Genomic DNA, 15,386 nt, shown 5'->3' on the forward strand with positions numbered 1-15,386 from the left:
TAATATTATTATTATTTCCATTTTGATCTGACTAAAGCGGTTTCTCAGGCATTACATAATCACATTCTCACACTACTGCTGACTGAGTCTTATTTTCATTACAGAACATATAAACTCACTTTGAAAAGGTACGCTTTTTTATTTTATAAAGAACTAAAATAACATATGAAGCTAAAATTACTTTTATGTGAAAAAACCAAACAGAAGAATCATGCCGTAATTAAAGGGCAGGATATCCTATTATTTCAGAGCTTGGTCTTATTTTGTAAAATTCCAATACATTTCCATGATAAAAGCTGTGTAACATATTCAACAGACAAATAATGTTATATAGTTTTAAATGTGATGTATATTGAAATAAATTACTTTTTCCTGTTTAAAAGTGTTGAGTGATCACTTTTTTCAAAGTATCATAGAAGTTTCTCAGTGTGACCTGAACAGTTAGACTTTAGAAACTGAACAAAAGTCTTGTTACTGAACACAGACAACAGAAAGACAACAATACTCTTCTACACATCCACTGATTGGTTGGCTTGTACCATGCTATACCACTTACAAAATACCCTACAGATTACAGCCGTATCTTTGGCCACTTTTACCTCTGATCTGAATTATTGTGACCCAAAAAAGTGGTAAAGGATGCATTTAATATTCACTTTGTAACTTTAAGACATAAACTGTATTTAAATTGGCTTTTCTTTTTTAATAACATGACATGGTCATGCTGAAAATGAATCTAGAGACATAAGAACAGAATATCAATAGACTGTTATATTGAAGTTCTACACATGCAGTATATCAGAGAGTATTCACATTCAACCTTAATATTTAAATGCAGGTTATAAAGGCCGTAGTGCAGTTACTTGGAAAATTAGAACTTCTCACAAGTGTGTGTTGACAGCACGTTGGCTAATTGTTTTTTATTTTAAGTTCTTGGCCCTCGATCTTATTCAAAAGATGGAGACAATTCATCTTCTAATGTTTTAAGTGTTGTACTCAGCAATCGGCGGTACATATCCCCACCCCCCCGCCCCGTTTTAGGAATTAACTGACATCATTGAAGGCACCAGCAGGTGGCAGCACTTGTTCATGGTACTTTATTGTTTACTATTATCAGGGCCGAGCTGAGTAACGCCGGCGCAGGGCCAATTGAGTCCGCAGTGGAGGCATGGGGACCAAAATGCCCATGACTCGGTCGCCTTTGACGACTGTCGTCACTCTCACTCATATTCACATTTACGGCAGGGAGCCCTTTCCGAACATGTATACAAACAGTGGCGGTTCTAGCTTGAATGACACTCTGGGCGATATCCCCCCCCCCCCCCCCCCCCCAAGAAAAAAAAAAAAAAAAGACACAACAAGGTTGAGTAAACTGTGATGTTTTGTTATATGTCCACAAGGACATCTAAGAATATGGGAAAAGTAACAGGGTCTGTGTGGAAAAAAATAATATAATTTAAATGAAATAGACAATAACCCTAACCCTGACAAGAGTCTACTGTCATGTGATGTGAGTAAAGGGCTCCCATGTTTCCAATTTACCATTCCTGAACTTGTTAAATGAATAATCCTCTTTAAAAACAATTTGCAGCAGAAGCAAAAAAGGCTGTTGTTCTTCTCTAAATATATCAGTCAACTTCTAAGTATTTTTTCACCACTAACTAATGTCGTCTGAAAATATTGATGGTGGTAACTTCTCCCATCACTCTCAATCCTACAGAAAACAAAGTCAGGTGGTACCTTACTTGGTCCTCCGCGAAGGGCCAATGAGGGCCAATTGGCAGGGTCAGCTGACAGAGTCCTGCTCAGCAGTGGGACTCAGTGGGGGTTCAGCTGCAGGGATTTCTATTGGACAGCATATCAGTACATTACTACAAAGCACATAACAGTGGAACATAACACATAAGCCTTCTCAGACATCAGAAATATTAAAATCACATAAAATAACGATTGTCTGGTCAAAATGTTCGCAGGAAAACAGTCACACACACACACATGCACAAACACTTGCAAAAAAACCAACTGAGAGGCCTCAGGGGCCAAAAAATGCGTGTGAATGTAGGGTTTTTTTGGGCCCCTGTGGCCAAACAGCCCCGAGTTGGGGGGTGGAGGTTATCAGCTTGTGATGGCCCAATGTATGGGATCACAGGAAATAATAGTGAAAAAAGGTAGCAAAAAACATCCTGAGGGGTGGACCAGGCTCCCAACCTATAACCTTAGCCCTGTTTTCATGACATGCATAGTTATATGGAGAGAACATGTGCATACCTTTATCTTTTGCCAATTTCTCCTCTTCTTCTTTTTCTAAATTGGACACCTGAGAGAACCAGAGGTGAACTGCCCCCCCCCGCCCCCCCGCCCCCCATTGCTTCTTCATGAGTTGCATTATGACTGTAAGATCAGGTTGTTTAGCTGTGAGCATTTTGGTACCAAAGAGAAGCAGTTTTTTTTTTCTTTTCAGGATGCGTGACTTGTCTGCGTCTGAGAAACAGGAACATGTGAAGCTGCAGAAGCAGATGGAGAAGAAGAACACAGAACTGGAGACTTTGAGGATGGGAAGGAAAAAACTACAGGAGGAAGGCAAGCAGGCAGAGGCCACTACTGATGAGCTCAAAGAACAGGTACACTTAAAAAGGCTGAAATTATTACTAATGTTACTAGACTCTTGCCCTTTACAAAACACCACCACTGTGTTTTTAACACGAAAGATGTTTTTTTTTTATCTCAAAGGTGGTGGTTATAATACAATGAATTTTTGCTTTTTTTGTTACTAGGTGGACGCTGCTCTGGGATCAGAGGAAATGGTGGAGACACTGACCGAGAAGAACCTTGATCTAGAATCAGCCAGCAGCTCTGGCATCACGGTTTGACTTAAAGATTAAATTTGCAGGGACAAAAGCCCACGCCAAGGTAGGAAATGATCAACTGTCCTATTGCCACCAATCATATTACACTTAAAAATTAGTGATGTATGTTGGCACATTAATTACAATGCACTATATTTCAATATATTGTGATACTGCACTGCATGTTTCTCAGACACAGGTAAAGCCTCAGATTCAAGTCTTTTTTCATTTAAGACCTTCATAGACTTTTCCCTTCAATCTTGGAAGAGGTTTAATCCATGTCTGGGAAACTGTCTAAATATCTTGATATTTAAAATCCATTCATATTGTCTTACACCCCTATTTAAGACCAATCTTTCATTTATTGTGGTAAAACCATGTGACTCTATCCAGGCTATTGAGATGGATTTTAGGAAAATGGAAGTGGCTCAGATGAATAGACAGGTATCACTCCTCACCTCCGTCATGGTGGAGACCATGATTGTATTCTGGTTCTCCTGCTTATTCCTCGGCTCATCTGCAAGGTATGAGGTTGTGTGTTTATTTTTTAGGTAAAGAGTAAGAAATCTGGGTCTTTTCCAGTAAATAATCTGTGTATTTTCTCTACTTGGTAGGTTGACCTGATCAGTAAGCAGGCCCAGGAAAAGTTTGACCTTAATGGGAACATGGCCCAGCGAACAGGATTCAGAAGGCCTCCAGGAAAACAGTGGAGGTTTGCATCAGGACTAGTTAATATTACTATTATGTTGTTCATCAGATATTGCACAAAGACATGAGGTTATGCGTATGAAGCACAAAAATGCTGCAAATTTTAGTGTAAAATTACAATGTACTGAAACAAAAATATGGACAAGTGTTCTCTAACAAAGTTTTCTCGGAAATGGTAAATGGTTAGGAACTTGAAATTTGAGGAATCCCCTCCAAGAAAATACTGGACAAATGAACTTCTGTTTTACTGCACTCTTGAGAAAACACAGTATTTATTAGGGGAAAACCTCTAAACTTTGAGCGGATTTCAGCATCCTTCTGGAGCTTCTTACCATTAATAGGCTGCAATGATAACCCAATGCTCAACTTTGGACATTATTATTATTATTATTATTATTATTATTATTATTATTATTATTATTTTCAAGTGCACCCATTTTGATTTAATTGTATTTGTTGTCATTTGTTATTGTACAATGGTCCTGGTGGGGTATAGTGGTAGGGTTATTCATTTATTTATTTATTTATTCATGAAAAATGGAATGTGCCTGTTTCGTGCATATTATGTTTGCATATTGTGTATACACATTCCTAATAAACATATCTTTTAAATAATAAAAAATACATAAATAAATGGTTAGTTCAATTAAGAGCTGTAAAATAATTCAACTAATGAGAATAAACGCTTCATTTGGTTATAATTGGTATCCATTTTTAGTTTGTTACCTGTTCTTCATACTTTGAAGCTGACAGCAGTGATGAAGAGGATGGTGCGGGTGAGAGATGAAGAGTTAAACGTGTCCGGCCTCCGCGGGCTGTGATTGGCCGGCGGCTGCGGCTCGTGGGACGGACACCGAGTCTGTGCTGCGTGCGCTCCGAGTCTGGAAAAGTCAGTTGGTGGACAAAGCGGAGTACACAGAGCGACCTGCCCCGCGTTTACACGAATCATAACGGGACTTTAGCTGAGATTTTCCCGTCGAGGTTTGTCAGTTTTGACCCCGTCTCTGAGTCTGTGTTTTGGTGTCGGGAGGCAGACTTGCGCTGATCTGGGGTCGGTGAAAAGTCGGCCACTGTCACTTTTGATTCATGGACTCGACACGGACTTTAGCTAAAAGCATTTCTGTCAAGAGGCTGACACAGGGTTGACTTCATTCATTGATTATTAAGGTACGTTTTAGACACGTTTATGCTGTCATTATCACTTTTTCAGAACTCCTAAAAGTTTATTTTCCAGGTGAAAGTGGTGCAGTATTAGCAGTATTTTTTTATTTTATTTTTTACTGTGAGGATAAACTAGCAAAAACAGACGTTTTAAAGCACAGTTAGCTAATTATGTCCATGGTCAGCTGTTTAGACATTTAGTTTGAATACTTTAACCTCTTTACTGTAATAATACGTGAACAAGGACTTGGTAAGTTCCTTAAAGACTCCAGTATAATATGTCCTTGATAGTCCCAATACCAGGACTATACTTAAAATAAGCAGGATAAGCATACATCCTGCCATATTACACACATATATATATACATATATATATATATATATATATATATATATATATATATATATATATATATATATATTAGCACGTAATTGTATCGTGCATTTGAGGTTTCACACTCTTTTATGATCATTAGTTCGATTTGAATGCCACCAGACTTGAAAAAGGTCTAACAATACCCAAATAATGTCATTACATGTTACTGGTTTAACTGTATTCTCCCTTTATTACATACCAAGTATGTTAAAGTAGCCCCTTTTCCTCTCTGTTTCCTCAAATATACCTTAATTAATCCTCTGAACCTATTCATCATTTCATCATTTGTATCAGAGCTTTAGGCAACATTTAAAGTCTGTAGATCTTCTGTAATGACCCTTAGTTGAGTTTGTATACCGCCAGATTAGAAAAAGTAAAAGTCTAATAATGCCAAATAAAATTACATTACTTTTTACTGGTGTAACTGTATTGTCCTTCTAATACATGGTAAGGGTGTATAAGTAGCCCATTTTCCCTCAAAGCTTTCCATAAATCTACCACTAACGTTATTTATATGACTTATTCATCCTCTGAATGCCATCACCACATCATGTACCTATGGCCATTTGTCTTTTAGCTTTAATGAACATTTATTTTACACTCTTAAGATGACTATTAGTTTACTTTGGATACCACAAGGGAAGAAAAAGTAAAAAAAAAAAAAAAAAAAAAAAAAAAAAAAGTCTGTATAAAATTAGTATTTAATAGTCCTTTTTTGACAATTTTAGTACTAGTGTAACAGTATTCTTCCTCTATTACATAGCAAGTCTGTTAAAGTAACATTTTTCCTTTTTTCCCACAAATCTGCCTGTAACTTTTTTATATGACTTATTCATTCTCTAAACTTATACACCATGTCACTATGGCCATTTGTCTTTCAGGTTTAGGGAACATTCATTTTAGAGTCTTTAAGCCTTCTTCAATGACCACCAGACTAGTAAAAGTTAAAAACATCTAATAGTGGCATAAAAATTGGTTGTTAATGGTACTTTTTTGAAATTACTTGTTACTAGTGTAACTGTATTCTCCTTGTATTACATGGCAAGTATGTTCAAGTGGCCCTTTTTCCCCTCTTTTTCCACAAATCTTCCAGTAACCTTTTTTAATATGACTTCTTCATCCTCTGAACTTATAGACCGTGTCACTATGGCCATTTGTCTTTCAGCTTTAGGGAACATGAAGTTGTCTTTGGTCGGTATGGAAGTCCTGAAGATTGCGCTGTTCATCTTTCAGACGGTTTTGCTGACTGATTGTGCCAGAGGTGAGAACTTCGTAAACAATCTTTCTTTATGTTTTACACCGCATATTAAAAATCCGGAAGGTGACACCAGATTCACGGTCTGTTATTAGTGACTGGCTGTTTTCATCTGAGCATGAAGAAAGTCTTGGTTGGCTCTTGATGTTTTCGCACCAAGAAGTAAGAGACGGAAAAGTAAAAAAAAAAAGAAAAACTAAACAGAGCCCAAAATCAACAGAGGGCAGAGGAATGAGAGAGGGCCAGCCAACCCCTACCCCCAGTTTGTGCTTTTTGCAGTCATGGTTGTGTGTGTGCGCATTCACTGTAGCTAAACCAAACAAACATCATCCATCAGCTTCCCAGGGTGAAAGAACATAAGTCAGTGTCCACAAGTCCAGTTCTTCTGTGGCCGGCCAAGACACTGTCTGGCATCAGTCTGTGTGTGTTTGTGACCATAAGTTTGAGTGGAGAGTGCAAGCCCTCAGTCTGACCACAATTCACTACCCCGTTTATTATGCCAATATCAATACTTTGCTTTATAAAGACAACTCACAGTGAGGTTGTCAACAGATCATGAATAACTGTCAAGGCAATTCCTATGATTTCATCCACCATCACTGACTACTGGACCGTGTCTGATGCAATCCAGTGCCCTGAGTCAAAGACCAAGGCAAAACTTGAAACTACGCTCTGGGCTTAATGAGAGAAATCTGAAAGCCAGACACTTTTCCCCGGAAGACCATGCACTGGCAAAACAAACCAGGCTCTATAGCGCTCTCTTTATTCTCCCGCTCAGTATGGAAGTGGATTCGAGAGGCGTCTGATAGGTACAATACCTGCATGTGGCTATCAAGGGCTGGAGGTAGAGAGACAGGAGGGGGTTGGCGGCAGGTTTAGAGAGGGAGATTAGATCTGTGGGTCTGCAGACAATGCCTCATTCACAGCGTGGCAGCCGTGCCTTCACTGCACGAATAAACCAAAAGTAAACAAGACGTGAAGGCTAAATAAGATTAGACAGGCAATTTTGTATGTTTACAGATTAACAGATGTCAGAAATGGTGAAACACAAATGGGAATCCAGTGACGGGATGGTGGAGAGGAAAAAGATCCAGCTGATCAGATAGATGGTGTATCAATTTGATCTGAGAGGAAAAGAAGGGTTTATAGCCTGTTTTTCATCATTTGTCTCTGCAAAATTGTTGCAGATACACAGAATCATCAGTAAATATGCAGCTGGCAGAGAGTCTAAGAGAGATTTTCACCGATGTTGACAATTTGCAAAATGTGAAAATCCCAGTAGAAGCAGAGTTACACTTAGCTTTGTGTTACAGTCCAAACGCTGACACACATTTGAAGGGTTTTGACTCAAAACTTGTGCTTTTACAGTGAAGCGAAGGCCAGGAAAGCTGTAAAACTGCCCTTGTAAACTTTAACAATGTATGATGACATCTTTGACAAATGTAAATGAAATTATAGAGGACAGGCCCCCTTTGACTTATGTGTGAAACACATTGGAGGTGTTACTTCGCAGCCGTTGTCTAAACATTTGAGACAAAGCACCTGAGAAGAGTTTGTTTGAACGATTTAAAGCCTGTTGCTGTCAGTCATCAGGCAACATCTGACCCCAGACCCCCTACCCTTGTACCCCCCTTTTCCCCACACACACTTAAGGACCCTTTCTCTCCACATTGCTAAGACTTTGCAACTGACCAAGCAAGCATTATTCCTTAAGACCCCCCTAGGAACCCCCTTACTTCCTCTGCCCCAGCGCTTTACCCCTTACCTCCTCCTCTGGTTCCCTGACGCCCTCAGCAGCTGGAGGAGGTGCTCAGTGATGTGTCCCAGCAGAGCCTCTAATGTGGTGACATACACAGGGACCACTGGGCTCCACTAACTGGAATGCAGCAGCGAGGACATATGGATATGTTGTTGTTCTCTGTGCTCTGCAGAAATGCACCCTAGAAGAAAAAGAGAGGCACCAGGTGTCTCTACTATGTACCAGGATGTGTTAACAAAGAATACACACAAAACATTGTCGTGTTTTGATGCATTTTAATTTGAAACAAACTTTCTGCTGCATCCCATGTAGTATTTATCAGTATTTGCTTACCTCTGGAGCCATCTGGAGAAATTTAGAGCATGCAAATCACTCTGCAGCCCCTTCGGAAAATATACATTTTATAGCAGAGTTACATCACAGTTTCATAACAAGAAGGTACTATGAGATAAATTGTATGCCAAGGGCTTTTAAAATCACAGGGCCATTTGGCTTCCAGACAGTTTTCCATTTCCTTTAAACATAATGAGTCAAGTTTCTCAGTAACCAAATGCCCCAAAGTCCTCTTATTTTTTTTTTTTACATAGCTCCTGAATAGTAAGAAGGTATAAGAACAGGGGTGTTTTGGTTTTGAGTCAAACCAGTGAGACTCTGAGAAGAAGAAAAGGGAGGAAAAGCTGAAAAAGCTTCACTGCTGCTGTGTAAAGCATTTTTATAATCCTTACACAACTCACACGTTAACGCTCCATTTTTGTATTAGAAATAAAACTAGTTTCAGGTTACCTTTTGTTTTTCCTGCCAAGATCAAATAATGGAGCTCAGCAAAGTCAAGCATCCCTCCACATCCTACTTCAGCTGTTCAGTGAGACTCTTCATAACATCACCTCTGATCTTCTGTGTTTGCCAAACCAGTCAATAACCAGAATACCAGCGCTGCCTGCCATCCTTCTGACACATGTCTCCTTTCTTTTCCCCCTGCCTCTCTCTGCATTTCCTCCCATTTATTACCAGTGTAAAGTTGAAGGAAGTGAGTTAAGTTAATGTGCTGTCGTTAAAACAAGGCATGAGCTGACCTTTACCCCCACCCAGCTCTGCATAGCCCCTATTTACCGAGTCTGGGTCCATTTGCAGAGAACAATGGATGGATTATTACATGCGGAGGTCCCCCTGGTTGGACAGGGCAGTAGTAATTAATTTTAAACACTCCTCATCCCTGTTGACTGGACTTATTTGCCTTGTGTTAGAGCTCACAGCAGACAAGGGACTCACTTTACTGAGGCGCTGCCATTTAGGGGTGCGTGAGAAAAAGTTACGAGAGTGAGCGAGCACTGGTTTTGTACGTCTGAATATACGTGTGTGTTTTATTAAGCAAAATTGCCCTGAGAAAAGTCATGATAATGAGACATCCAAGTAGCACAGGGCAATTTGGAAACCTCAGAGGTATACCAACAACTATTCCCGCTCCAGTTACTTCTCCTCTAAACCAGGTGGGAATAATATTCTTTTCCTATTGTAGAAATAAAGTTACCACGGCTATAACAATCCATGTTCCCCATCTTTCAGCAAACGCTGCTGACCCTGCCACTTCAGCGAGAGTTAGAGGAAACATTCGGAAAGAGGAATGTGTCGGACTTCACCCCTCAGAGGGGAAAGAAAGGAAGGGGCTGTAGTAGGGAAGGAGGGAAGCTGTGATAAGTAGCCATAATGGAGGTCAGTTGGTGTTTACTTTAGCAGGGTCATATAATCCCTGCGAGCAACACTCCCTCATTGACTGACTTTAATGGCCACTTCAATTAGCATTCATGTGGAATTTCAACAAGGCATTGTCCACTTCCAGCGTTTGTCACTTTCAGCTATATGCAAATGCTCAGATGAACATGAGAAGAATTTTCATTTTAAGGGAAAATCCTATTGAATCATACGAAGGTCTCTCTCTGTGTGTGTGTGTGTGTGTGTGTGTGTGTGTGTGTGTGTACAATACTCATCAGTTTGTTTGGCCAGTTGGCTCGGGGTGTGTTTTCAGACCACACACACTCTTCCTGCTAGCTGAATGGATTTGGGTTGAGTTAAATAGAATTCCTTTTGCTCCTGTTAACCTTCGCAAAACCCATGAAGCAGCTCACAAAGTGAACACAGAGGTGTCGGACAGTCTCCATTCAGATGATAATCAACTTTTCACTCTTTTCTTTTTCTTAACTGGACATTGAACCAGACATATGAATTACTAATTTTTGTTAATTAACAGCTGTTTGGTGTTAAATAGGCATCTGATGATACTGGACACTGTTTGGACTCACAGTTCAGGCTGCTGTGTTACACCCTTGGCTTGAGAGAGTGGACTTAGTGACTGGAAGCGAGCCTGTAGGTGGGGGTGAGGGTCCGCCTCACTGGAACCTTACAAGTGACCTTACAATAACATTTCAGCTCCACAGTGGGAAGTGTTTGTCTTGCGCAACCCCGCTTTCTAAGCCTCCTTCATTTCTCCAGTCCCGCTATGTTTTCTCTTTTTCTTTTGAGGAGCCAAGTCATGGAGAGACCCCCCACCCCACCCCTTCCAAACATATACACCTCTTCTTCCCCTTCTCGCAACAGTCTCCCCTTCCCTCCCTTCTTGCAGTTTTGTGCTCCACAGCTGTTCGCTCAGTCTTACTAAAGTGAAATGATGAGATTCCAATTGCTCTCGTCTTTCACCCCTCAACAGGGGAAGCCGGTTTTGTTTTCCTGTAGATTTTAACATGTAGATTTATGGTTCAGACACAGGGTCTGCTTACAGCTGTGAGCAGGAGGGGTGCAGCAAATCGAAACTCCTGTTGCTCTTTAACTCTTTTCTTCCTTTTCCCTGCCTCATTCACAAGGTTTTCTACCAGCACTGGCCTCTTGCTGCATCCCATTCTGTCCTTCTGCAAAACTAGAAATTACACATCATTATTACAGGCTTTTGTTCCTCCACGGGAAAAAAAATTACCTATATACCGTGTTTACTGTACATGAGGATCAGGATGTTGCTTTGGACTGAGCAGGTTTGGACAAATCCAAGAGTTGTCATTGTGATGTTAGTGAATAAAAGACTGATTTAACTGCAGAAATATTATCTGCTCCATCTTACACTATGTGCTTGTTTGCTGTGCTTGCCACAGCCTGCTTGAATCTGTGCTGTGATAGTCTGACTTATCAGAATACCAAATCAGACATTCAGGAGGTACATGTTGCACATAATTTGAAGATGAGCTTCCTCTCTTAGGTTTTTTTTTTAAACTTACCATCAAGCATTTCATTGTTTTCCTTGTAGAGTATTATATTTGTTGCAATTGTGTGGTAAGTTATCTTTATAATGTGATATCATAATGTGTGCACATGTATCAGTCCCTAGTATAAAAGTTTTTCTGTCTTTGTTTGTCTGCTAATTTCCCCCCACTCCTTCTCTCTCTCCAGGGGTTTCATTAGAAAACATTTGCTGTCCGCACAAACCCTCGCACACACATTCACACCCACCCCACAGTTCTGCAGTTAAAAGGTTGATTGAAAGTTATGGTGGCAACAGAAATGGCTGGCTGGGCCCAAAGAAAGCCGAGCCAGGGGGATGGCTGGGATAACGAGCTCTGAATGAGGCCTCAGCTGCCTCTGACACACACCCCAGGACTCTCCTTCCACTTTCCATCCTCCCTTCAGTCCCCCTTTTTCAGTTCACCTCCAATGAGCTTCAATGAGACCCCACACGGCTTTCTGCCTTTTTCACTTCCACTTTGTTTTTCATTAGCGATTCTTTTGAGCATCCTCAAAATTCTTTATGCTTTGTCCCCATTGATTGAGGTTATAAAGAGTCTGGTCTAGGCAATTGCCTGTCACAGTACGTCAAAATAGAAGAGTTTTCATCGCAGGCGTATAGCCTGTCAGGATGGAATTTGTTTGCACCCTTTTCCAGCAGCCATCTCTCTCAACACTGAAGCTGAGGCAAGGCCCTGAAAATTCATTCAGACGACTCACTGCATCTGTAATGAATGGAAAAATATGTCCCTGCTTTGACTTGAGGAGTGGAACGGGACAAGGGAGGAAAAATCATTTCAGGAGTAAAGCGTCTAATCTGTCATATTTTATAGCAGAGCTACTGCTACCCCAGACTGGAATTCTGCACCATGCAGTGAAACTGATTTGATTTCCTCATGCAGGGATGTGAGTTTGGGCCTTGGATCAGCCCCAGACTGGATGTGCTTGGAGTTAGAAGCTTTGGCAGATGGAGTCACTTGTCCATTCATACGCTTTTTCAATGTCTGTATTGAGTATTAGCTGAACTTTTCTTTAACTTTCCTCATAATTTGACCAAGGAGTCGACATAGTCACTGTGACATCATCCATTGGTTTGTCATTTTGAAGCCTTGAGACTGAATTTTGGCCGTTGCAGTCTAGGTTTTCTGGAGCAACGATTGGCCCATATTTAGACAGATCTGGGGAAAAGTAGGGGTGACACCATAGACTGTATAGAAAGATGGATGTTTCCCACGGCCCCACAGTGTTGTGACCTGTCATGTTGCTTACATGACGCAATTTGGAACTGAAGTTGACACAGTAGACACATGTCAACCCACCAATAACCATCTGATTGTTATTCTTTGTTGCATGTCTAATCGATTCTGGACTATCCATCACTCCTTTTGTAACTTTAAATTACTACAACACACTTCAACCAAACTGATCAGAAAGAATATGTTGTAAATAAAAATCAACTTGAAAAATGCTACCTAAACAAACAAAATCACCCTTGGGGAAAAAATTGTTGGACATACAGAATTAGGGCTAAATTTAGCTGATGTAGCTGCACTCTTCGGCCACAAAAAGTCCCGCCTAGATTTAGCTAAGCAAATGGGTAAGAGCATTCTGTTGGATAATTACTGAAGTGATTAATGTGTTTGCAGTGAGTAGCTTCTCATGTCTTTAAAAAAAAGTCATCAGTTTGTAGAGAGCATGATGATTGAACTTTGTTTCAATGGAAAAAGGTCATGTAGTTTGATCAGACTGACTCTGTTGCAAAGTGATAGACACATCAGGATGAGAAGAGAGGTAGATGAAATGATTATCCATAATGCCTACTGCCTACAGTACAAGCCTTGGGGGCAGTGTTATGATCTGAGGTTGCTTCAGTTGGACATGTCTAGGCTCAGTAACATAATTTGCCCAAATAATGATGGAAATAATTGTTGAATATTGAAATACTGCCATGGTGAATGCATGTTTTAATTGTAGCTAAATGCAGTCCAAAGAAATATTAGAGATATTGGAGTGTACAACTTTTTGTTTTTTGGCCAGGTTGTGTACATTAAGTTATGCTCTCAGGCCAGGTTTTATTTAAGAACCAGCAGATTTCATGAAACATTAGGTTAACAGACTCCATTGTGTTTTTAGTCTAACTTTTTAACCACTGCTATAGTAGAATACAAGTCTTTTTAATTTGATAAACAGGAACTCCAAAAGTTCAGCTCGGCAGACAGTGAAGTCAGTCAGATCTACCGATCCACAATATTGATAGAGGAATGTTTTACAAAAGGAGCCACAGTGCACTTATTAGATTGCTCAAATAAATGAGACCAGAATGACTTCTGTAAAAAAAAAAAAAAAAGAAAAAAAAAAGACTTTGACAGAGAAGTTTTCCTTTTAGTCAATTGGTGCCAGGATTTTTTGGAACATGCATCTAGTTTTCAGTTTACTACTACTAATTCTTCCACATTACTCTCAATGTCAAGCCACAGAATCCACCAAAGCCACCAATTTGACACTTATTTTATAGCTTGCAGTAGAGAGTATCAGAATTAGATGACAAAAATAACAAACTGCCTGTTTGTGTGCTGTGTTGTGTGTGGTCAGTTGATTAACAAAGACCAAAACAGCCAGACAGAGATGGATATAGGGCAGTGACCTTTGTACAGCTGAGTAGTAAGGTGAACTGGGAAAGCACTGAACAAATTGTCACTGTGAAAGGGCGAGTACCACATCGTAATGACAGCCTCAACAGCTCCACGATGACAGATTGATTTCAGACAATATTCCTAGATTGTCAAGAGGCCCCATTGCTGTCAGTGAGAGCTTTTCCAGTTCCTCCACCCCCTTTGTTTGTCTCGCCTTCCTTTTCTCCCCCTTCTCCCTGCTCTGTCTCGTCTCTGTCTCACTGCCTCTCTCTGTCCCTCACCCACTCCTCTCCTAGCCTCTAGCCTCTAGCCTCCTTCCCTCCCTCCCTCTTGCTCCTGTCTGAATCGCTCCTTTCTGCCCAAACACTCCAGCTACAACACATTCTGTCATTGGCCGTCTCCTGAAAAGGCTTGTTGACAAAGGCGCTGGTGTAAAGCGCTTCCCAGTGTCATGGAGATTGGCCGATCCTCAGATGGTACACTGGTGTAGGGTTCCTTGGGACAGAGAAATGAAGAGCGCTCAGCACCAGGCCCGGTCATCATCATCATCATCATCAAACTCATCACACTGATGTGACCACAACACACAACCAGACACACACTGGCCTGCCGGTGACAGCATGTCTGGCTCAAAACGGCCTTGTTTACGGCCTCTGTGCTCCTATGCCAGTCAGAAGAAGCATAAGAGCCAAGCGCTGAGAGATGGTGACTTTACTTAATAACACATCTGCATCTCATTCTGCACCTCCGCACTGGACTCCAACTGTGTCAGCCGTACACAATGAGCCAAACACAGGTTGGATACTAAGTTTTTTCCCTAGTGTGGAATGCAGGAAAGTTGGAGGAAGGAGGTGGAGGAGGAGGCATACTGGGAGTGACAGGATGCACCTTGTTGTTGACTGATGAAGCTCTTGTTGTTAAGTGATAGAGTCAGTGTAACACACAGTTGAAATTCTATGCCCACCAAGGCATTAAATGTTTCAGAGACCTCTATAAAGATGGTATCTTTTCTACATATTCTGATCTGATGTTAGATTTCAATTTACCAGCTAACCATTTGTTTCGATATTTCCAACTACGACACTGTGCCTCCACTCTTTTTACAGGTTTCCCTTCTCTTCCAGCCAAACAACCATGGGACGATCTTCTAACTTTGAAACCCAAAGAGAAATCTCTTATATCAAAAATTTACACACAGTTAATTTCATTTGATGATGATTTGATGACTAAAGCTCGAATTTCTTGGGAAGGTGAATTAGGCTTAAACCTCACAGCCCAGCTATGGGATAAAGCTATCCTTAGTATACGGTCCAGCACACCATGTGCTAGATTACAACTTATTCAGTTTAAAGTGTTGCATAGAATCCATTTATCAAAATCTCGA

The 15,386-nt window shown here is 40.6% G+C and overlaps 1 protein-coding gene across 1 annotated transcript in view; it reads left to right on the forward strand.

Annotated features, from left to right (window-relative positions):
• The first annotated feature begins 4,429 nt into the window (after nucleotides 1-4,429).
• LOC115414354 (fibroblast growth factor receptor-like 1) overlaps nucleotides 4,430-15,386 on the forward strand; it is a 33,218-nt gene continuing 22,261 nt past the window's right edge. Inside the window, exons 1-2 of the mRNA XM_030127671.1 lie at nucleotides 4,430-4,721; nucleotides 6,257-6,352. Of these exons, the coding sequence (XP_029983531.1) occupies nucleotides 6,268-6,352 (85 nt within the window). The 5' untranslated portion in view covers nucleotides 4,430-4,721; nucleotides 6,257-6,267. The remainder of the gene's footprint in view (nucleotides 4,722-6,256; nucleotides 6,353-15,386) is intronic.

Source organism: Sphaeramia orbicularis, chromosome 22 (genome assembly GCF_902148855.1).
Source record: "Sphaeramia orbicularis chromosome 22, fSphaOr1.1, whole genome shotgun sequence".
NCBI classification, from domain to species: domain Eukaryota; kingdom Metazoa; phylum Chordata; class Actinopteri; order Kurtiformes; family Apogonidae; genus Sphaeramia; species Sphaeramia orbicularis.